General features: G+C 44.8%; 1 protein-coding gene across 1 annotated transcript in view; it reads right to left on the bottom strand.

Moving 5' to 3' along the window:
• Window positions 1-1,759: 1,759 nt before the first annotated feature.
• Window positions 1,760-23,855, bottom strand: part of LOC128715455 (uncharacterized) — a 33,760-nt gene continuing 11,664 nt past the window's right edge. The window contains exons 2-8 of the mRNA XM_053810357.1: window positions 9,231-9,352; window positions 8,956-9,119; window positions 2,757-2,925; window positions 2,516-2,674; window positions 2,272-2,440; window positions 2,044-2,210; window positions 1,760-1,968 (exon numbers count right to left, since the gene is read on the bottom strand). Of these exons, the coding sequence (XP_053666332.1) occupies window positions 1,760-1,968; window positions 2,044-2,210; window positions 2,272-2,440; window positions 2,516-2,674; window positions 2,757-2,925; window positions 8,956-9,119; window positions 9,231-9,352 (1,159 nt within the window). The remainder of the gene's footprint in view (window positions 1,969-2,043; window positions 2,211-2,271; window positions 2,441-2,515; window positions 2,675-2,756; window positions 2,926-8,955; window positions 9,120-9,230; window positions 9,353-23,855) is intronic.

Genomic DNA, 23,855 nt, shown 5'->3' with positions numbered 1-23,855 from the left:
TATAACATGCTTTCGTTTAGATCCTTTTTTTGCTAAATCTGTGTGTCTGTTTTGGGGAGTTTGGGGACTGTAAAGCAACGGAAACTACCAGCTACCGGATGATAGCAGAGAACGATTCTTTAAACACACACGTACAGCGTTTAAATGTAAATGCACCCGCATTTTTTTCTCGTGTTATCTAGAGCCGAAGAGACGCGTCTACGCGAGTCACAATTCGAAGTCAAAACACACTCTAATAAATTGATTGTTCGTTTCGTTCACTTGCCAATGCATCCGGCTAATCGATATATCTGGGCAAAACTCTCTCCCCCCACAAGCGTACCCTTGGGCGCATTAACTAACTGCCCTTTTTAATCTCGTTGTGTTCGTCTTAATGTTTTTGGGGATCAAACAGGAAAAAAAAGAGAACGAAAGGAATCTTTTAAATCTCCACTGGGGAAGCTACCTGTAGCAGATACTACAGGGATCTTTGCTCGATGTTGTTCGATGCGCGGAATGATACGTTGGACCGTTATGCTTCTGGTTTTTCTTCTTCTCTCACCCCCTTCCGGACGCACTATCTCTAAGCTTAGGCCTGCCAGCTAACACAAATGGGGCATCGGAGCTGCCCGAGAGAGGAGCAACAGTGTGTGCCGTAAAGTAAACTATTCGTCATAAGGGCAACAAACCAGACACAACACCCCACAGTGGAAGAATACACATGAAAAATTCGGCATCCCACTCTGCCGTACCGATCGTGTGATGTTCATAAACTAACAGTGAGTACGGTTCGGTTAGCGATTACAAACGCTCGCAGCAAAACATTTTCTCCTTCATGAAAGTCTGAAAGTTCATATTGGAAGTTAAGATGCTAGATGCTTCGCATTATATCAAGCATAAACGACACTTCGGCGAACAAAAAAAAAGAAAGATCATCAAACTAAATTACAGACAAATAATGGGAGCATCTACTACGTGTGTATAACAAAACAAAACATAAACACAAAATACCTAACCAGAAAATATGTAGTCTCTCACGATACACGCACACGCATTTGCTACGTAACTAGTGTGTCCCTTCCCGCATGATTGGCCGCGCACACGATTGGCATCACCACCCCTCCCCGTAATATGCTTCGTCTTCAGTCCGATTTCGTGTCACTACCCCGGGGGGGACAGTTTGGGAACGGGGGGTAGGAGCGAAAGATTACAATCCCCTAACCCGTTAACCACTTCCTTTCGAGCTTCGAAATACGCACACTAACTAATAACACGCCGATTGTGCGCGACTTCCGTGACACGCGTTCTATACGTAAACCTATTTAATACGCATTACATATGTAAATGTATGAGAGCTAATGTGACTGAATGTATATGTATGTGTGTATGTGTGTTTGTCTACGCGTGAATGCAATCGTAGAAACCTAAATAAATAGCCAAATATACTGTGCCCACTCTGCTGCAGCAGAGAGCGAGAGAGAAAACTATGCTAACCCGAGTGAGTGATGTTGGTAGCAGCAGTATCCAGGAAACAGCAGTACACCAATCGAGTACGAACGGAAGTACAGCAACGGCAGGTGTAGTAGTATGGGATAGAAAAGTGACAGAAGAAAAAAACAAATGGGAACCAAAGCCGCCGCTTTTGTTACTTCCTCTTCCGGCGGGTTACTATCCCACTGTTGGCTTTGCTGCTGATGACGGTTTGGATGTGAGACGTGGTTTCTGCTCCGGGCATCGACGGTAGCGACGATGGACGATCGTTGGCGCGGCAGGACATTTATCAGAAGGGTGCGGCCTCCTTGTATTCACTTGGGTCCATGGTGAAGAAATCTTCCAGCTTCCACTGGAGCGTTTCGAACGTGGGCCGCCGCATCGGGTCCTTGTTCCAGCACTCGAGCATAATCTCGTACAGCGGTGTGTTGCAGTTCTGTGGCTGTGGCATACGGTACCCGTGCTCGACCTGTGTCAATACTTCGGCGTTTGTCATGCCTGCAACAACAACAAAGGATTCGAATTAATAAACCGAATTCGTTCGGTAATCGTTCCCAAGGAGGGTTGACTTACCCGGATACGGTATTCTGCCGTATGTGACCAGCTCTGTTAGCAGGATGCCGAAGCTCCACACGTCGGATTTGATCGAGAATTTGCTGTAGTTTGCCGCTTCCGGGGCGGTCCACTTGATCGGGAAGCGGGCCCCAACGCGCGCCTCATATTCATCTTCTTTGATTAATCTACAAATGAAATTTCCATATAAGTAACGTTTTCTGGGAAGTATCAAACAGGGCCTCCTACCTAGCTAATCCGAAATCGGCAATCTTTACGATATTATTATCACCGACCAGCACGTTACGTGCGGCCAAGTCACGATGGATGTAGTTCTGGGACTCGAGGTATGCCATGCCGGCCGCAATCTGGGCCGCCATATCGATGAGCTGTGGCAACTTCAATGATCTGCCTTTACCTAAATGCGAGAACCAGGTTGATGATCAGGACGTTACAAACGGGAGGGAGTTCGGTATCGTACGGTTACACTTACCCTGCAGATAGTCTAGCAATGAGCCGTGCTTCATGAGCTCTGTGATGATGTAGATCGGTTCCTCCAGCGTGCAGACGGCGTACAGCTGGATCAGCTTGGTGTGCCGCAGCTTCTTCATGATCTGTGCCTCGGCAAGGAAATCTTTCGGATCCATCGTGCCTGTCGTAGACGGGTGAAAGATACGTTCGGATGAGGATGATCATTACTCTCTGCTCTGATTTACAACGAAAGGTCTGCTTACCCGATTTGAGTGTCTTGATGGCGACCGGGGTCGTGTTGTTCCAGAGCCCCTCCCATACATCGCCAAACTGTCCGGAGCCGAGCTTGCGCACGAACTTCAGGGACGTTCTATCGATTTCCCACTGATCGCGTGTGCGATGAGATAGACCATCCGTGACAGGTTTCTCGATCTGCGAATAGAAGAGCAAGAGAAGGTTAGCGTTCTGTGGTACTAGTAGCATAGAAATAGAGCGTACACATTGTACAGGTTATTTAAACAGGGACGAGCAACAGGGAGTAAATACTGTCTAACATCGAATAGAAACAGGAACACATCCAAAATACACTTTTAACGAAGGATACAAGCAATAAATGCGATAGGAACAGAAATAAACGTCAGTTAGATGTACGAACATAAAGTAAAAACCTACATCTTCACACCTCTTCGTTTTGACTTCAAAACTGTTGGGAAAGAACCTCCATTTTAGGGTTTCCCCAGTAAAAAAAATGTCAGCCATTTCATAATACTCGTCTATACCGGAGAATTTCCGGAACTCAAGGACCAGAGATATTTTCGTATGTCGTGGAGTCGTGGCCCAAAAAAGATCAAAGAATCATATAATAATTCTCTAATGATGCTTTCTGATGTGAGAGACCTCTTCAGGAAGATCACGGAGTACTGGAACGGAATTCCAGAAGAAAGGATCAGCTCCTTTCTGTCGATCGTTTAACAACGAAGAATATTTGTCTGTAACCATAGATCGTTAACGTTTATCTCATTGGTTCTGAATGTAAAATTCCCGGAGTTCAAGACCGGCGTTGCCAACTACTGTCAAGTAGATCGCGATGTTGCGCTTCCTTAGAATGCATTCTTCAACTAGCAACTTCAACCGCACGTTCAGACACCTCCGGAATCGATCGACACTTTCGCTTATCAATTTCTAGCACGTCCGAAGACCTCCAAAACGTTTGACCAAAACCGGAACCGGACAACCTGCCGGAAGTACAATGAGGAAACATTTGCCCTCGATCTTCACCTTCAACTTCAGCGGCACTTGACGATCATATCGGGTTGTCCAGGGGCCTTGAGTAAGGTTTATGTTCAATGCTCTGGTAATTTTCCAATAATTGAGAGGATATTATAAGGGACATCTGGGTCTTTGTGTCTGGAGGATGCCAAATATTTCAAGATATAAAATCGAGTCGCTCCGTAGGGAGAACTGGACTACGAACAAAGTATGAAAAGCATTAAGATTACCCACTCTTGCCAGAAGAACGACTCCACTGTGAAGCGTCAACCAAAGACAAGACTATCGTTAGCCACGACCGAACCGGCGTAGTTCATGATTGGATCGTGCGTTAGCATCAATAAACACTCTAGAACGTTCTTGGTCATCCGAAGTACTCTGGTCAATGTCCAGCAACCAGGTCACACAGTCAGTCCCCACCCTCGCACCATTGGCAAGAACGCAGAATTTGAATTCTATTTGCAAAACAAAAACGAACGGAAAGGTTCCGTTGACAGTCAGACATTCGTTAGATGCTATCTTTCGATCACCGATGCGGGCCACCACTACGACTAGCCAAGCCAAGTGTGCAATTAAACTTGCAAACGGTCCGGTGTGCGGCGTGTGTGTGTATGTGCAGAAGGCGGTCGGAAGAAAGCCGTTTGAATGCAAATGCCGTGTGTTGGGTACGGCAAAAGATGGTGTGTATCTTTTACAAACCGCTCGTCAACACACAGCAACAAAAAATCGTGCGTATGTTGGATGAGGCAGAGGCAGCGCATGTCAACTAAAGCGCGCGCCCAGCTTGTTGGAGAAAAAAAAAACATCCGCTCACCGTCGTCGTGGTCCGCGTGGTGCTGCTGTTTCTTCCGGTAATGGGCAAATAAATTCGTATAATCGCGCCTGAGAGGACGTGCACGGCAGTGGATGCCGCATACCCTTGGTGTCTTTCTAGGCGGTGGATCGTCTCCTCCAAAACCCAGGTGCCCCCCCATCGGTTGGAATGTGCACCGTCTTCGGTCTTGAAAGTGCGAATTTCCGCAATCATTCGCCCCCCACCTGAATGGCCGGCTGCGGTTTGTTTCGGCATTCTGACGTTTTGTAACCGGCAGCACTATTTACTTGCGGAATGAAAGTGAATGTGTCGCACTAGGGTGGGGGAAACACTGCTGCACACCGGTGGTCCGGCGGTATAAAGCTTTCTGACGTCACAAAACCGTTTATCAAGCTGCTAACTGCTGTTCTTCCAACGTCCCAATTCTCCCACCGCTAGCGGAGCGCAATTTCAAAACAATTTACTTAGCTCATTCTCACGGAATTGTGGCATGCTTTTTTTTTTATTTGCATGCACCATCTTGTTTGGGTGATGGCGATCGGTGATCGGACGATCACGGTCGCTAAGCCGTTGCATTTTTCGCTTTGTTTGCTCGCCGCTGGCACGAATCTTGTTGCGTACGGGCGATGGAGATGCATTTGAATAAACGTCCGTTTCCGGAGTTTTGTGACAGCTTTCCACCGGTCCGTGCACATCCCCCCCTTCCCCCCCCACACGGTGATCCTCGGAGATCGTGTGCTGTACGTCAATTGATGTTTAAAAGCTCGATCTCCAGTGGTGTGCTCAGTGGTTGTGTGATTGGAAAAACAAAAAAACACCGAGCATGTTACTCTTATTTAAAGATGCAACAAGGAAGAAATCGATCATACTGATATATTGCCAGGAAAATAAAGAAACAATTGCACAGGAATGATATGCGATTGAAGTGGCAAATGAATCATATTTTTAAATTCCAGCCCGGTCATATGCGGTTGCTGAATGTGCATAATTGATTTTTATGATAAATTGCACTACATTTCTCATTGGACGAATGCTGCAGGCCACGATTGTCTGACCGGTACGCGAAACGTTCGGTATCAATTGAATGGGAGATACATTGCGAGTATTGCTTGATGCCGTTTGCACGATTTATGTTTGACTGCTTCCGTGTTTTGTCCGCCGACTGCTTCCCTTTTCCATTGAAACAAATAGCACATTACTCTTTAATATATGCAAGAAAAGAATCGAGAATACATAAGTTATGGCTTAATTAAAAAAAACCCCAACTGTTGTTAAGTTAAAAAAACGAACATGTGTAGAACATACTGGATTGGCCCTTTAAACAAGAAATTGTTCTAGGAAATGAGCTCCACGATCATGCGGGGAGACATTCTGGTACAGGTTTTACCCCGATCGATAAACCACAACGGCCGGGCCAGTTTGGCCGTTAAAAGAACCCAACCCGAACGCAACCCCCCCCCCCCCCCCCAAGTCCGATATATGCACGATGCGTGTATTTTATACCCCGAGTCAAGCATCGCATCGCAAATGAGATCGATGATGCTCCACCGAAACGGTCCAACCACAAGACGTATCGTGTGACAGATCGACCGTCAAAACCATCCGCAACGGGTACGAGCACACACCCTTGCCGGGGGGCGAACCACCCCTAAAAGACAACGTGTGCAGAATTCTGTGTTTCTGTCCTTCTTGCGCCGGCAGATACATATTCAGCCCGGAGCCCACGGAGAACCGAGCCATTGAACGCGGGGTGGTTTTTGTGTGTGTGCCTGTGTGTGTTTTTTGCTTTGTGTTGTGGCTCAGTGCAGTTGATCGGCTGCTTTGCCCGTTAGGATCCAAGGACGTACGGCGGTGCACGGAACGCGATCGTCATCATTTGACGTTACGGGGTGAATTGTTGGCGGGCTGTGCCAACCGGTACCGTTAAGTTCGAACGGCACTGCACAAAAACGAATTATTAAAAAAAAAACTCCTCTTCCACTTTAATACGATTTTCGATGGGTATGTTTAGCAACGAGAATTGGCCATAACAATAATACTCCTCGTATGGATGCTACTATTTACGATCGAATTTGCTTCAGCGAGCAATAAGCGGTGACAAGTTATGTACAAACTTAAAGAATAAAATTATTGGTTAACAGATCTTTATTAGTCTCCTTCCTCTACAGGGCATGAAGCAACCCTGAACTGTTTACTGCCCAGCAGAAGGGTCGTTCGATCCATTGGATCACAAATGACACGAATGAATGAGTTTATTAGATCGGAGGTTGATGTTTAAACCATAGCAAATGTGATTAACAAATTTCTATTTAAAACCATTTATTGAACCTCTGCATGAAGCAAGGACCATTTTGAAGTGAAATTTATTTAACTATTATGAAACTATCGTTTAGAAAAGCGTTGTTAATTTAAAAAAATAATAGAAAACTAAACCACCCTTTTACCCATGCTGCAAACAGTTCAGGGTTGCTTCAAACCCTGTAGCGGATGGACGTTAACAATCAATTATAAAATAATTAAATACATTATATAACCCATTCGGCACACTAGAAATGGAAGTAAAGACACTAAAACGAACTATAAATAAACGGGTATATAAAGCACATCGGTACGATTTTTAAACCAGGGGGGGCCAGGGTTGAAACGAACGTCGAGCTTTGTACACTAAGGTCATTTACTATTTACAAACAATCGAGGAAGATTAACCAACATGGGATGGTATTGCCTATTTTTTGTGTAGCACTGTACCAAAACTTTTGATTCTAAATGGACCAAAGGGGGGGAGGGGAGGGGGTGGTACATATGATATGGAGTTCTATATATTTTTTTTATTGACTTTACGTTTAATTATCATCACCGTTGGGAGTGTATGATTTTGTGGTCATCAAACCTGTTTCCTACCTCAAACAGCTGATAGTAACGACTTGACTGTACACAAATGATTGATGTGATGTGGCGGTAGTCAGTGATGAGATCGCAATGTTGGGTTGATTTAATGGTTGGTTTATCGTTTGTTTTTTGTTGTATGGGATTTGCCCAGAAAAGAATATTTTAATATTTGTCGTAAATTGATTGTCGTTGTTGTTGCAATTAAGAACCCCCTCACGGGATTTGGGCGAATGGTGCAAATGTTGAAATCAATGAGAAACGCGAGAGTGGAGGCACAAGAAAATGAAGACAAAAAAACCACCCGCCACCGAATGTGATGAAGAGAGACAATAAAAAAGAAAGAGAAAGAAAGAAAAAGACATCTTGGTTAGAAGAAAGCGGATGCCCTTGAAAGGACACGAAGAAGGGAGAAGGGATAACGCTGCCGATTTGGAGCCGCATTACTTTAAAAACCGACCTAAGAAAGCGGTACCCATTCATCCCTCCCCCACGGTTCGCTGAACAATCTCTTTTGCAAAATCTCGACGTCTCCCGCTTGACGTAAGATCAACCGCGCGCGCGTGTTGGTGGTGAGACGCCGAACTGGAAATTCGCGAACCATTCGGTCAGCGGGCGACAGCGGCAACTAATGGCGGATCGGTTCTTCGTCCCACCAACACCACACGCACAGGTGTTGGATAGTGTCAGTTTTATGATTTGCCTTAATTGGATTTTTATTTTGGACAAGATAGGCGGGAGGGTTCCCGAGCGACAGGTCGATTAGGGCACCCCGGGTCGAGCAAGGCGAAACGCAGGATGGGGAATTTTTATAGCGTCTAATATAGCTATCTCTTGATGACAACCAATTGGAGGCTGCACCGCGCAAGAAGGTTGGATGGAGACGGTTGGGTAGAAAATGACATCCGAAAAGAGATTTATGATAGAAACAGCAACAACAAAAAAACCATCCGCAAAAAAACCTAAACTAACGAAACACCGGTAAGAGAAAGAAACCCCAGAAAATAGACAACCATGCGCTGTCTACACGAGCCTCCGGGGAACGAGAAAATTTCGTATCTGGGTGTGAATTCTACGTCTGTTGCGGGGGACGTTTGCATGCTATTGTCAAAGCAGCAAGGATTGGGGAGCTCCCGAAAGCGGGGGAAATCATGAAACATTTCTCATTCCCTTTGACCCACACTCAACATGGAAAGCAGTGTTTGGAGTACGAAGTACACAAAACTATCAAGAAACGATGAACATGAGAAGCTCAACAAAAGAAACTGCAAAACAACACACTAAACTGCAATAATAATGGAAGAAAACCTATGGCAAAACTCAAACAATATGCTTTCCGTTCGACAGTCTAACACGTAAGCAAATGATTAGAAAGAAGAGTGATAAACAACGTAACGCTCGATGCAGCGCAATTCAGACAACATCTGGAAGCGTTTGCATATCGATTAAGAATTTCGGGGAGCGAAGATGTAAGCATGCGAGTTCGTTCTTACCTGTACGCACGGCTTGCACAGGTTCACGCATAAACCGTCCGAATCCTTCGAGTAGTGCTCCACTAGCTCCTGCAGCGTGCGGAATGTGGTCCTTCGGGCGATAAAGAAACCGCCCTCGTCCAGCTGCCTGATGCGGTAGTGCTTAACCGTATCGCCATCGCGCACTGTGTGCAGAAACGAAAAGGTGGAGTAGAGTGGTTTAATACAATTTTGCAACAATTTTGTCAAGCTGTGCAGTGAGTTTAGTGCAAAAAAAACGGAAAGCGAAATCCTACCGGATAGGGAATAATCGTTGTGACGGCTTTCCGAGTCGCGGATCAAGAATGCACCGTGCTCGTTCTCCGGCAGCAGCAGCTTCTTCTCCGCCTCTATTCTTTTGATCTTGCGGAAGTACCATCTGTGAAGGGGATGAAAAGAGGTTCGTCAATATTAATAGAACGTTTCGCATGAAGATGTTTGTTTGTGAAGTGTTTCAAATGATGTGTTTATTTACAATTTGGTCTCTGTTGGGAGCTGTTCTAAATACTACTCGGTACCCTTAAAATGCCTTCCGAAATGTGGAATTCATTGCGAACGACTTACTAACGCATACTCTATAACCTTCAAATATGATGGTTATTACACCAGGATTGTACATATTCAGAAATTGAAGATGACGGAGATTGAAGAAAAGAGATGTGCGATTGACTCCAGTTATTGAAGTCCCTCTTTGGAACTTGAGTTGTCCAATGACCCTGTTCCTCCAAGACATGCAAAACTTCTCTCAATTATCTGTCGAACTTCTGTAAAACTTCGGATATCTTAGATAAAGAGGGGGAGAAACAGAGAGCTTCAAAAAGTCCACCCAATGATAAGAACAGGTGTCTTCTCCTCTGACGATTTTGATGATTGTAGGCAATCAATAGTAGACGATTCCAGTGTAGGCATCTGGTAACCCATATAAAGAGTACCCAAGATATCTTGAACATAATCATTGCATGTCAAGAGTTCTTCTTAGAAGATTAATTACTCATCTATTCAATTTTACCATCGACTCTTAAACATCTAATTGTTCTAAAGTTATGTTCCAGACTATGCAAAATATAGTTAACATTTATTGAAGGTCCTAGACCAACATTATGGATAAAATCACAACATAAGAAGGGCGTAACATTCCTCCGATGGTCTTAGAAATTAGATGTCAGTTCAAGCTCCGACATCGTCTGGCTAAAGCAACCGATCAACCCAAGTGCAAAACCCCCATCAAAACGCCAACTCTCCGAACGCGCTGGGAAAGTTAATTATTGCCTGCCATGGCACGGGCCACCGATATTGCCACCGCTACCGTGTTTGCTGGAAAATTGTCCATTTTCAGACGGGTGACTATCATATGCAGGGCGGACATGGCCAATCTGGATCGCCGATGTGCCGGGGCCGCCCTTATACGGGTGACGATGGGTTTCAGGTGGTAAGATGGACATTTTTTCCATCCCCCACCTCCTCTGTCACACCCTGAAGGGATGCTTGTTACGAAGAAAGTCTATAATTACACTGTTGCCCATCTCTCTCGATGCCGGCGGTGGTAAACTTGTACATTTCCCGTAAAGCTCTCCCTTTACACCTTTACCCCTTCGTTTGACACCTAATGTCTAATACTGGTAAGGTTAAAAAAAAAAAACACACACACACACACACACCAACCGGAGCGGGAAATCTGCATCCCGACGGTACGGACGCGGTTAATAGTTAATCACACAAATACGGTTGATGCATAATTCGCAGACGATAAGGCCGCAGCAGTGGTGGGACCCATAATTGGCATCAGGGCAGATGCATTTTTGCTCATTTCGCAACAAAATTGGCCCCCACGGTGTGGTGACATAAGTCGGCCCCACCACCTTGGTCAATTCGTTCGAAGCAAGCATACGCTGCTCATGGGTGACTTGCCGCCCGAAACACAGAACGATGCACCTCGTCTTCATCGGCACAGACCGAATCGGAAGGGAAAATTGTTGCATTTAAACATTAAACAAATAAAAAAGCATGATGGTAGCGTTGTTATGGGGCTGTTAGGTATGGGTTTTTTTTTTAAATTTAGAAATAGATATCGTTTCGCTCCCGTATGTTCACATTGCCATTCCATTTAATTGGAAGCGAGTCACATTCGGAGAAGGCGATAAGAGTGCACGTTACGAATGCGTTATTCAGGTGACAAATTCTGGACCGCATCTCGGAACCCCCTGTCGTGCGGTGAGGAGTTTACATCTAACCGTACCAGGGAGGACGGTGATCGCGGAAGGGTTGAAGTATGTTTGCGAACGGTAAATGCGAATGGCAGAAAAGGGTTTGTACCGAGCAACAGCCAAGCGACGTTCGATGTGAATCGCATCATATTCATGTGTGTTTCTCACGCACGCCATGTTACACGAACACATTCTTATCGCTACCGAATCAATTATCGACATAAACAGGTTAGAAATAATGCCAGCGAGGATGGGATGCGCGCTGTAAAAAAACAGCCAAGAGTTGCAAACAAATTCAGAGCTTCCAATGTATCATCCATCCGGTCGTCGCGTGCAAATAGTGCAGTCATGTAGTAGCGCGCGAACCCATAATAAACGCACTGTTGCTATGAGAACACTCCACGGGAACAGCGTTTTAGATACAAATCGTGAACGAATAATGCAATGCGACTTGATCTGTTTGCACTCATCCGCAATTTCAGTCATTTATCACAACCTCATTTGTGGTAAATTATTCCAAATAAGCGCATTAATTCGTCCCGTCCGATTCGATCCGATGCGTCGAAGTGTTGCAATTAATATCTTCTTCCGCTGTAAACTAACGACTTACGAGTTACGACGACAAATTGTTTCTCTCGCCTCCGCCGGGGAGACAGTTTAAGACGCAGTTGTTGGAGTTAATAAAAAGCCTTCGATTCATCGCACAAAATCGTGACTGGCTGGTTGGTAGGTGATGGAGCATAAATTCGCCAACCCGATCGCGAACGGTCCGGGATGAGTCGCACAAGAGTCTACTGTTTATTTAATTCAGTTTGTTTCAATTTTTTTTATAACGACCGCTACATTGCTGATAGAGGATGAAAAATACATACACAACAGCCATCATTCATAGGATTATTATTTCTTGTCGGATGGTTCGTCACAGTCACCGGTAATTATATATGTCCCGAGTGGCATTTAGATGCTGCCATCAGCATCTAACCGATTCGATTGTAAAATTTAGAAACAAACAACAATAATATAAATGATATTAAACCTTTAAAATAAACGTATGTAAAGGTTTTTTTTATTAATTGTTGTCTTGTACAAACCTCCGCTAGACATGAACAATATGGAAGATCCGATGTTCTTATAATTAGCGCTACTCTATTACATGATGGCGAATTTCCGTTACTCAATAGTACACGAGTAGAAGTTGATAAGAATCAACCCAACCGAACCCCAGAAAGCAAGTGACAACATGCGGTTTGCAATTTTCCACTTATAAACGATTCACCGTCCGTATCGGGTGGGGTAACGAAATTTTGCCATTGTGAATTACGGGCCACGAGTCTAAAAATAAAACACGCAACCCGCATGCAAGTGGACGTTGTTCTGCCATCATTCATCATATGATCGGGCGTGGCACGATCGTCACCCGGCGATAAGGCGTGAAAACTTTCCACTGTTTTTCCAGAACATTTTACGCCCCAAACACGCAGATCGCAGATAACGCTAGCGCACTGTCGAGTGTTGTGTTTTGCAGCAAGGGCTTTACGGGTAACATGGAAAACAGGCCCGCATATTGCGGTGGTTGTTAAAACGGGCATGGCATGTCGCAGATTTTTCTGTTCTGGAAAATGCTACAACAGTGGCCGAAGAATTTTCCACACGCGCACACTTGCGACTCGTTCGGATGATCTTTTGTTTTTTTGTTTTATTGCTATTACAGCATCACTCGAAACGGATGTCAACAAGCAGCAATATTAGCTTTAAAAAATACTTAAATTCCTATTTTGATCATTTGTTGTACAGATGCCTCACTCATTACATCATCGACATGGAATTAATTTATTATGAGCTCATAAACAGCTTTGCAGATCAACAGCAGGAAGCGCAATTTTGAATCCGTTTTTCTACCAACCGGTTACCACCGATTCTTTAAGACTCATCACTCGATTCTGGTGCGAGGTTCCGTCACATTCGGCGCTGTTTGCTTTTTGGCAACATTCGACAGCCATTGCGGTGCGAAATGTTTTGCATCCGTCTTGACGCAACTGTTTGTCCGAGGTACATTGGGCCTGCGAGGCAAACGTACGGTAGCGACTCCGCAAAACCGCAACAGGATAAAGAAAGAGAACACACATTTAAAGCAGCTAATTCGAACGCGAAGGAAGGAAAACAAAAAACGAAACACGGAAAACGTGCTGGCAAAAGAAACATCAGGGACAAGATCGTCTGAAAGCGTCCATCTACAGGCCGGGATGGGATGATGTACGAATGGGGATGAAAAAAAAAAACAGTAGTAATCATGTTAGCCGATTAGCGGAGTTTGTAAAGATCATTCAGTTTAATTGAATTGTCGTGCATTGAGGTGTGGCGCAGTTCTTTCCGGGATTTCCAGCGATTTAATGCCGCCGGTATATGGTATGATGGTGGATAGCCACACATTCAAGACGCTAAAACATTCCTTTGGTATGATTTGTCTATAATATGAAGCTAGACGGTTGGCACTAATCACACACTCCCAAAGGTAGCTCAGCGAAGCAACATAATTTGGTAGTTTCGCCGCAATTCTCCGAGCCGTTGCAAGATTGCCAGCTTTGTCGTATCCTTCCTATATGATACTTCAACCATAACGGGTGAATTTTTATCAATTTTGGTAAGGACCATTTTCAGTATAACTCTTTCATGTTTGTTTACGTCACATTTCAACTAAATATAAATTTCAGTTCCATATCGACTAAATCAAGAAAGCGAATACATTGCGATCAAAGATGTCCGAATTAACGCTCTCTAGCGGACGTTTGCATTACTACGATCAATGTGACTCCCTTGGACGATCGCGCTGTCACTTGACTGCGACAAGATGACGTTTGTGACTTAACTGTCAAATTTCCTCAAGATCGCGATAACATTTGACAGTTACGTCACAAATTCGTTGTTGGGTGATGGGTTCAGCACAAATATTCGCAATCTCCAACGCGATTATCGCTCTACGTCTAGAAGCGCGGTATAGTTGTGAGGAAATTTATACCAAAAAATGTATTATTATTTTTTTATAAGTTTAGACATTTAAAAATGTAAACGGTAGACACCTTATTACAACTTCAAAATCAAAATAATTGATCACTTTATTGCGGACGAGCGACCAGATAATCACCCTAATGAAGTCCAGTAGAAACCCATCGGAATGATAGAACGACTGTATATAATAGCTTTCGCCATCCTGTTGCACACAAAAGAAATTGTGGCCCCGGGAAGCTAGCCAAAGAAATAATGGGCCGAGAAGAAAATAGACCCACCGCCGGGAGGACAGCATAATCGAACGGAACTGTCCGTCGGTGGGAATAACCCGTTGAAGTAGAAGCCAAAAAATGCCACACCACTCTAGGCGCGGTGTGCAACTGGCGTCATAATTCACCCACAGCTCGGTGGGGAATATACTCATGCCCAAACCCATGGTAGCTGCAGGTGGATGTGCCAAAAAAAACAAAACCCCGTAGTCACGCACGTGCAATTCGTTCGTTAGGTTTACCAATGCCAACCACATAACAGATAACAAACACAAAACGAAAGCCCAGCAACAGATCGTGGATGGGGCGGGAAAGGGAGGTGGGGGTGCATTGGTTTGGGGTTTGTTTCAAGTGCAATTGCAACGGGCACGGTTTGGCACAGTTTTTTTCGTTGGTTGCAAACCATCCGATGAGGGTTAAAACAACGCACAGCAACAACCATTTGGAGTGATGTTCGGTCCCAGCGAAAGAGGCCACTTCAGTGACACGATGGATTGCCTGTTTGTCTATTTTTATGTTTCGAAATGGTGGTGAGGTGGGAGGAGGAGGAGGTTGAAACAAATGCTTTGGTGGTCGGCAAGAGGAGTTCAACGACGCGTGAAACATTTAACGTTTCACCCATCTAATCTCCTTTACACCCCCCCCCCCCCCCCCCCCCCAACCCCCGCCCCCATCGTGGGGGTGGTTGTTTTCCAATAGAAATATGAATTATTTTGACAGCGAGCGACAAAACAACAGCGCCCGACCGACGACCTAGAAGCGTACCGGAGAGCATTGTGCGTTGACCTCGTTTTCCATCGTTGCAGTCGCGCAGCAGTAGTAGGGGAACCGCTGCCGTAGCTTATGTGCACTTTTATTCTGCTCTTTTTTCCCATCTATTCGTTATGCCATTCTTTTTGCATATCAGTCGACGCCACGTGGACGATATGAGTAATGGCACAGTGATGAGCTTGTTCCCCGCGCAAGAGGCCATAAAGCGCGTTGGGCCCGTGTGTGTGTGTGTGTATGGTGATCGAGATGGTGATCCGTAGGGTAGCGGGAAAAAAAAATGGAAGGCTCAAAATAAAGAAAAATGTAGTGAAGAGGAAATAAATGTTCCTTCAGCAAATGCTGCACCATAATTGCATCACATCCCCCGGTTCTACCCTGCCATTGGTTGAGCGTAAATCGAAATTAAACGTGCCGTTCGAGGCTAAATTAAGTGAACGTATGTGTGCTTACATTACCAAAAGGTATGCGTCGTTAATCGATGTTACAAGCGCCGCTAATGGCACTGCACTTTAACTTTGCAATGCCACTTTTTGCCGATAAAAAACACGACTTTCAATCGCGTATGGATGAGCGATACCAACAAAAATGCGTTGCAATGTTTACACTTAACAGTACTGATGGGAAACCCGGAGTGGATTTGAGATTCCAATTGGATTAAAAAGAAATCCCAAATCGAATTCTGAGTCCAGTCTGGGATGAAACTTGGAAACGAATACCAAATCAAATCAGGAGTCAAATTCTGAGTCAAATCGGAAGTCGAATTTGATGTCAAATCCGGAGTCGAATTTGGAGTCGAACCGCGAGTCAAGTCCGGAGTCGAATCTGGGGTCAAATCCGGAGATGCATCCGAAGTAGAATCTGCAGTTGTTTATGGATTACTCTGACCTCCGGACGTCCGGAGTCGACTTTAGAGTTGATACTAGAATCATAGTCGGAGTTAAATCCGGCGTTCAATATACAGTTGTGAACCTCGGATATGTCTGGGACAAGTAAGAAAAGGTAAGGCCCGTTCAAATACTGTCTGGAGCGAATTCTATATCGATTACGGAGCCAATTCCATCCAATTCCAAGAATTTAACCCCACATGACGTAAAAGGAGCTACAAGAACGACGGCCACATTGGTACAATATTTCAAAACAGCTTAAAAAACATTTCATTATGTGATTTGAAATGTTTGCTTCATGAATTCATCACACACATCACACGCTCATTAGCAGAAAAGGTTAGAATAGCGACAAAAAAAAAACTAACTAAAAACATTACCGCTAAATCTTGCCAGCCTGCGATATGACGCAGACGCGGTGTGATTGGCATTCGCGTGCAAAACCCGTATGATGAAGTTAAATCAATCAAATCAACACTAACCTACTATTAGTGCACCGTCGCTAGATGATGATTCCACGGTAAAAGGGATGAGATGCGGGAACACAAAGCACGACGATACACACCGGCTAATAAGCAACACACACGAGCGACGTTTGGTTTAGTTTTGTGCAAATGCAAGGAAAAAATACAAACAGCGCTCAGATTGCCAAAGAAGAAGTTGCCCGTGCCTCGGCGAGGATGAACCAAAACGATCGTACAATAATTGCACACGAAAGTCACATTTTCAACCACGTTTTGTTGCTACCGAGTCATAATTGGATTTAGCGATCTTCAACGGGGCGCACCGTACAAACCACATCGCCCTCTGGCGGGTGGCGGTTTTTCAATGCGTCGTTTCAATCGCAATCATCGATGGGCGATGGGAAAACTGATTCGCGAACAAAACAAACGACCACCCCCTTTTGTTTTTCTTCCTCCACCCCGTAGGATATAATCACCGGCACAATCGCACACCAACACACCGGGCGGCTGCATGTGCGTGATAATTGGCGAAAAATATGCCCGACGCGTAATGTAATTGGAGATGCACCAGCGCACCGGCGGAATAAAGTGTAACATTGCTCTCACGATCGGTGGAAAACAGGGCACGGAGGACGAGAGACACCTGCATCCGACACCAACTCGATTTGATCGGATTTGATGCGTGTGAATTTAATTTCGCACTGCTGTTCGATACGCCTGTTTGTGTCGCTTTTTTTTTGTTACCGCTCAACACGCCCATTCACCGCCGCCCGTCGCCATCGTCGCCGTGACGAAGTCAAGGTTGACAATGTTTTGGTTGGTGGATGAGATTTGTGATCGTGAAAATGAGCCTACGCCGTTTAACCGCACCGTAGAACCTTACCAACTCCTCAACATCTCTTCAAGTATCAAGTTTCCGACCCGAACTGATGTGCCAAAAAGAGGTGTGTTCGAAAGGCTACCGTATGACCTCAAAGAAACATAAAAAAAGACATCACCACCAACGCGTGACGCCAAGTCGTCAGGTCGCCGTTTCAGCGTGTCTCTCGATCATCACATCAGTCTGGAGTGGGTTGAGAGAAAATGTATTCAAGCATTTTATCGCCTCAGATCAAAACACAATACGGGAGCAATCGTAAGGGAAGGTTGGAAGGAAAAAAAATCGATCCCGCTTGGCATCACATCCCGGAGGTACTTCTAGTTTATCGATCTATTCAAACTGAAATCTGAAGCGGACCGCTGTTGTGTATCTAACGCGTTTAAGCGGTGTGCCTATTTCGTGTACCCAGTTTATAGCACTCAGCGGACAATCGACAATACGCACATTAATCCAAGGGGGAGTACTAGTTTCGATCGTGCCAGTCTCAACGGCGGCCACAAATCGTACAACGCAGACTCAATCATATGATCAGATGGAAATAAATTCCTTCATGCTGTACGGCAATCGAGCAAACGGTACATCGAGCTATAGGTACACAATGATGCAAACGTCGTCTGCATCGACCGATCGAGCGAAGAATGGTCGATAGAAATGAGCAGATGAACAGATTTATTGATCAGTTAAAATGCGACGCATCAAATCGAAAGGGAGGAAGAAAGTAAGCACAACATCTTACCGATTGTGGAATAAATTTATGTTGAATTTTTATAGAAAATCGAATTAAAGAACACACACTAAAGGTTTTGCGAATAAAATAACAGTACGATGTCGATTATCCGGGTATCTCTGGGACGGCTCCCAGTTGACTGATTGCTCCACGTCAACTTCTATCTTTCAACCCATACTCTTAAACTCACATAGCATCTTAGATATTTAAGCTTTTCCTGTTGCATTTTTTTTAGTTTGAAGCTTTTTTTTTGATGATAACGTTGCAAATTATTTATTGTGGCTTTATGTTGGCTTTGACACCAGCTTTAAATACTTTTTTAAATAAATAATCTGAAATTAGTTACTTAACACTAGGCAATCCAAGCGTTTTAAGCGTTTTTCACTGATCCTTTCTTTAATTTCTTTTTTTATAAATAATTTCAAAGATCTGGAATATGATTCAACATCTTCATGGAGTTCGTACTATATAGTTGATGAACTCCATAAATTAAATTGATGAAAACGGAAGCGTACTAGTCAAAATGACTGATCCGCGCAATTTTGAACATAGTTAAGTAGTTGTAGTTTTAAGGTTCCCGGACATTTATCAAAAATAAAAAATAAAATAAAAGAGCGAATTTTTAGGCGTATTCGCATAAATAAGTAATTATTATACTTAATTATACACATTCACACTAATCGATTAACCAAACCGTTTCCAAAAATTCCTAATCTTTACGGAATGACAATTGATGGGAAAGGTAAACGTTGATTTTGTCGCTTTTCGTTGTGTCAAATAAACAAATCTTCCAAACGGAACACGCCGTCCATTTTAATCGATAGCACGGTAAAGAGCCAGAAGTAGCGGCGCGACACATGTTTACTAATGTTATTAATGCTACCCCGCCACGGCACGGATTTAATGACTCTCTTCACGCGCACGAGAAGCTTGCACCAGCAGAGGTATTCGTCCGGCAATCGGCAAGAACCGCATGCATAGCTGTCAAGCGAACGATCAAACGCGCGATCTTCACACATTCGAGTTGGTTAGATGTGTGTTTTGAGCGCGTGTTTGCCGCAGAAACATCGAGCAGCCGATCGTGCGATCGGGAATCAAGAAGTTAGAAGGAAAGCAAAAGAGCTACCCGTGGCTACTCGCCCGTTTTACACCACTCGAACACTCTCCATATTTTCGATCAAAACTAGGTTACGTTCACTTTTCTTCATCCGTATCTCGGGTCGGAATGGTGCGCGATACATGGCTTTCCTGCGAGTGTATCGCGACCACTACACAACATGTTGCGTCTCTTGCAGCAAACTTCTGACCGCTTCCGGTGGCCTTTCGGAGTAAAAATTTCGAGCACGCGTGTACACATTGAACGCGCATTTTTAGCGCAGAACACTGTATGCAACTACCAAGGGGGAAAAAACCGAGCTAAATCACTTCAACTATCTTACAGACATCGTGCTGCGCAAATCCACATCCTGGCATACTTTGTTACAGGTGCGAATTGCGAAATTAAACCCAACACACAAGCGAAGAAATGTCGCAAAGGAAACGAAACTGTCCGCGATTAAGATCGGCAAACGAAGCGGTCGCGCGATCGCGGCTGTCCTGTTGTGAAGAAAATGCCGCTCCGATTGTGGCCTCGGGGCAGGAAGAAAGTTATATGATTGCGGGAGATGAAACGGAGATGCTGTTTTGAGCTACGTCTTGTCAGCTGAGCGAAAAAAAAAGAACACAAGACTGCGGGAAGGAAAAAGATGGCAAATACAACAGAAAATATGTCGCTGGCGGACGCGTGGATGCTAAAAATAGCAAATTGCATACGCGTGTGGAATCGCAACAACGAAGAGCAGAAAGAGTGTCGCACAGACGGGAAGGGGATGATGGTTTGTTGTTGTTACCGTGTGTTAAGTAATGTAATTTGAATCTGTCGCGCTGATTGGTTTTCGGCTGCATGATCTGCCTTATTCGTGCTTCCAGTGTTCCTTCAGTGATAACCATTTATCGCAACACAACTGTAATTGCGGAGGACAATTATGCGCCACCGTCACAGACGAAATCACCACTTCCCAGCCAGTATCGCGATCGCGGTGATCAGCAGAGGAGTTGTGTGGCCCGGGCAAAAGCACCGTTAGCTGTATTGCATTTAATGCTTCACATTCAAACATTCGCGACCAGTAGGCGACTCGATTATTAGGTTTTTACACCGTGTGTGTATGGCGGTAGAATTGCACAATCGTAGCACTAATGGTTTGCGGGCGAAATCAAACTAATCGGCCACGAGTAACGAGAGCCGCCCTCCAGGCGGACAGCTCGCCAAGCGCCCCAGACTCAAAGAGAAACACGCGGATGGGTCGTTGTGGACGTCGGGAAAATAGGCCATCGAAGGTGCGCATCGGTAACCCGGCCTGTATCATGTTATCATCATCATGACCGTGCTCTTCTGCCCTGATATGGGACGGCAAGCTAACGCTAACGCATTCCGATCGCGGGCACAGAAATGAGGTTAATGCGCAACGAAATAAATCCTACCCAACGCGCCGTTCCTGTTTTTGGACGGTTTTCGCATTCCCCGAGGGAAGAATGAGTTTGCATCTTGCTAGATGAAACGAAAAAAAAAAACAAACCCTTTTTAGAACAAAGTTCACCAAAGTGAAGGTTCGTCGCTTAAAGTCTTTCGTTTCAGGTTCGTCGCTTGAAGTCTTTCGTTTCATTGTGTGGAATTTGGCTGCGAAGTGTTGCTAGAACTGTTGTCAATCGTGTTGTTATTTCCAATTTTTGTTAGATGATGAATAATGCATCCAACGAATCAGCACAGAATCAATCGTCTTTCGAGAAGGACGATAGAAGCTGTGAAAAAAAAAAAACGTTCCCAACACCACTGGACGTTCATCAACATCAACCGTACCCTTTGCGTCCCGTTCGCTGTTGACGCTAATAGTTTCTCCCGAAGTATTCCTTTGCGGGAACGCTGTGTGTGAAAGCGCCTGGCGCCACACAGATAGTCGGCCAATCGGTATGAAGCAATAGTTGGACGACTGAAAGAAAAAAAAAAACCTTGTCCGGGACATTGGGGCGTTTCCCGAAGGCCGCCTGTACACACTAGAGAAGGCCGGAGGAGGTTGTCGATGGTGGCACCAGCCGACAGCAGCTGGAGTTGGCTCGTAATTTTGCTGCAAATGATATGGAATCCCGCACATGAATCCCACCCCGCGCTCCACAGCTGTGATTCTCCGTTTTTTTTCCCCCTTTGCGATGATGGAATCTGCACGCTGCACAACACCATGGCCAATGGCTAGTTTATTGAACGTTGACCGATGATCGTCAGGGCCGTGTTACAGCGAGATGGCGCCAAAGCAATACGAAGGAGTGATAGGAGGGGGGTGAGTTTGGGATTTTTTTTTTACTTCGCCTCACCGATGGCGGCACGGTGGCGATGAACTAATTTCTCGCGTTGGGGAAATACGCCAGCTGGAGCTTCGCGGAATCGACTCACCGCACGCGCTTACTGCAGATAATGATTACGCTGAAGCTGTCAGCGACTGAACAACGGTGTGTTAGAAGCCGAGAAGGTCCGGTTCAGGAAGGGTAATCAATCGTTCAACCGTTTCTGTTCCGTTTTGGAATGGAAGCTATGAGTGAAGGATAAGCCGTTTTACCCAACATCATCCGGTGGATGGATTTGTAGACTTTGTTGATTGAATTATTTGACTGCCTTATTGTCAGCTGCATGCGAAACAATGCAAAGGGCCTGAGTGTGTGTCATCTTTCCTGATGTGTTTTGTCCCAAATAAAGTTCACACCAACAGAGAGAAAGTGATTTACATCGGTTGTACGCGGTACAAATCACTGTTGGGAAGTCATTGGTGGTGTTTCTTCCTTCAAACGTTGGTTTCTTCTACCATTATTTGTCTACCGAGCGGACTAAACATTTACAACTATCGTGACACTACGTTTGGCACTATTATTATCCAGGTGACGATGCCACTTTCACGCATGAACCGAATGGCAGCGGGTGCTCATTATAAACCCATTTGCTGCCACGGCTTATCCGTGCTGCACCGCGGGTTGATTTGATGTAGCTGCAATTGGCAAAAATTGTTTCTCGTTGCGCAACACAAAATAGCAGCAAAAACTGCTTCACGCTGCAGAAACGCTAAAATTGAGCATCATACTGTTTGGTTTGATACAGCGCTCCCGTCCATTTTGGTCCACTGGTCTAAACAATACAAACCTCCCCCCAGCGCAATCTGTGCGATCTTGTGATGGTTCAATGTTTCCATCTCATGCCCATTCGTGGCTGTTTTTTGCAGCACCGATTTACTCGAACGCAGCGTGTTTTCTGTGTTCGGTCGTAAATTTTCTGCGAGCGAAGCTCTTAAATACCGATCTGCGTCTTCTGGTGGTCCTTGGAGAAACAAAACTTGCAGCAACCCGGAGTGCAAGTGCAATATCATGGCGCCACAAACATACTGTACCGTTGCCTACTTTTGATGTGTATCGGCGAATTGTCCGGGGGTTCGCCTGCATTCACAAGCCAAGCGGTACGATCCATCCATGTATGCCGCATCTCGGCTTTCGGTTTGCATGTCGTTGGCGACGGAATTTGGCTGAAGAAATTGAATTTCTACACATGCAGCGTGAACGATCGTGATTCGCACTACTTAAAAGCTAGCAACGAGCGGGTATGTAACGATATAAAAATAATCAAACCAATACAAATCGTAGCAATGGCCCGACGGTGGCCCACGATGAGGCCTCGGGCGTACTTGACCAAACTACGCCAGACGGGAAGACCGCCGAGCGAGGCACGAGGGCTCTCTCGGTTGCGTAATGTATATTGCGAGGTGGATAAATTTATCAACCTGTCAACAGTATTGATAGCGTTGTTGCTGCTGCATCGCGATGCACTTGAACCGCAAACCGCAGCGACATTAACAGGATTAACTGTCACTACTTAATGTTGGTGTGCTGGTAGTTAAAGTAAGAGTTGTGACATCATCACACGGTTTTAGGTTTTGGTTTTAATATGTTTTTTTTTTTTTTTAAGAAACGCTTAGAAGACGTAACTGATTTGTGTATTATTTAAATAAAAACAATCTACCAATGGGGCGCTACAATGTGTATTAAATAATATCATTAGTAGACTTCAAAGCATTGAGAGGAGTTATGTCCAATGGTTTTAACCATTTTTGACAGTAAATAAAAAAAATATTTAAAGAATGTTTGATGAAACTTTCAAACCCTTCTGTGAACCGATCTTCGAAGACAACTAATCCAGCAAAAATGTGGCAAATCCCTTCGATCTAATTCACATGCTTCGAACTAATTAGCTCACTGAATGTAAATGACAAAGTGTGCTTCCTCGCTGGTAACTCCCATTCGAGTAGAATGAATGAAACTTCCACAGTAGCCCAATTGAGTCTCTTTCCACCCGTACTGGCGTCTTTTAAACGTTTCATTCATAAAAGTCGGACCTGTTGCACGCAACCTACAACCATGAGTAAACCCACAGCAGTTGATTTCTCTATCGGAAAGCGGTCACGACAATACCCCGCACGCTGGAAGTTTGCGAGCCATAAATTAGGTGGCGGATAGTGAACAAAACCTTCGATGAATCACAAACTTGAAGCTCAATTAGCAGCACTGCGCGATGTACTCGATGAGCAAAAGGTGATGATGATGATGG

This window comes from Anopheles marshallii, chromosome 3, assembly GCF_943734725.1.
Source record: "Anopheles marshallii chromosome 3, idAnoMarsDA_429_01, whole genome shotgun sequence".
NCBI classification, from domain to species: domain Eukaryota; kingdom Metazoa; phylum Arthropoda; class Insecta; order Diptera; family Culicidae; genus Anopheles; species Anopheles marshallii.
The sequence above is the reverse complement of the archived record's forward strand: the minus strand, read 5'-3'. Positions and strand labels throughout refer to the sequence as shown.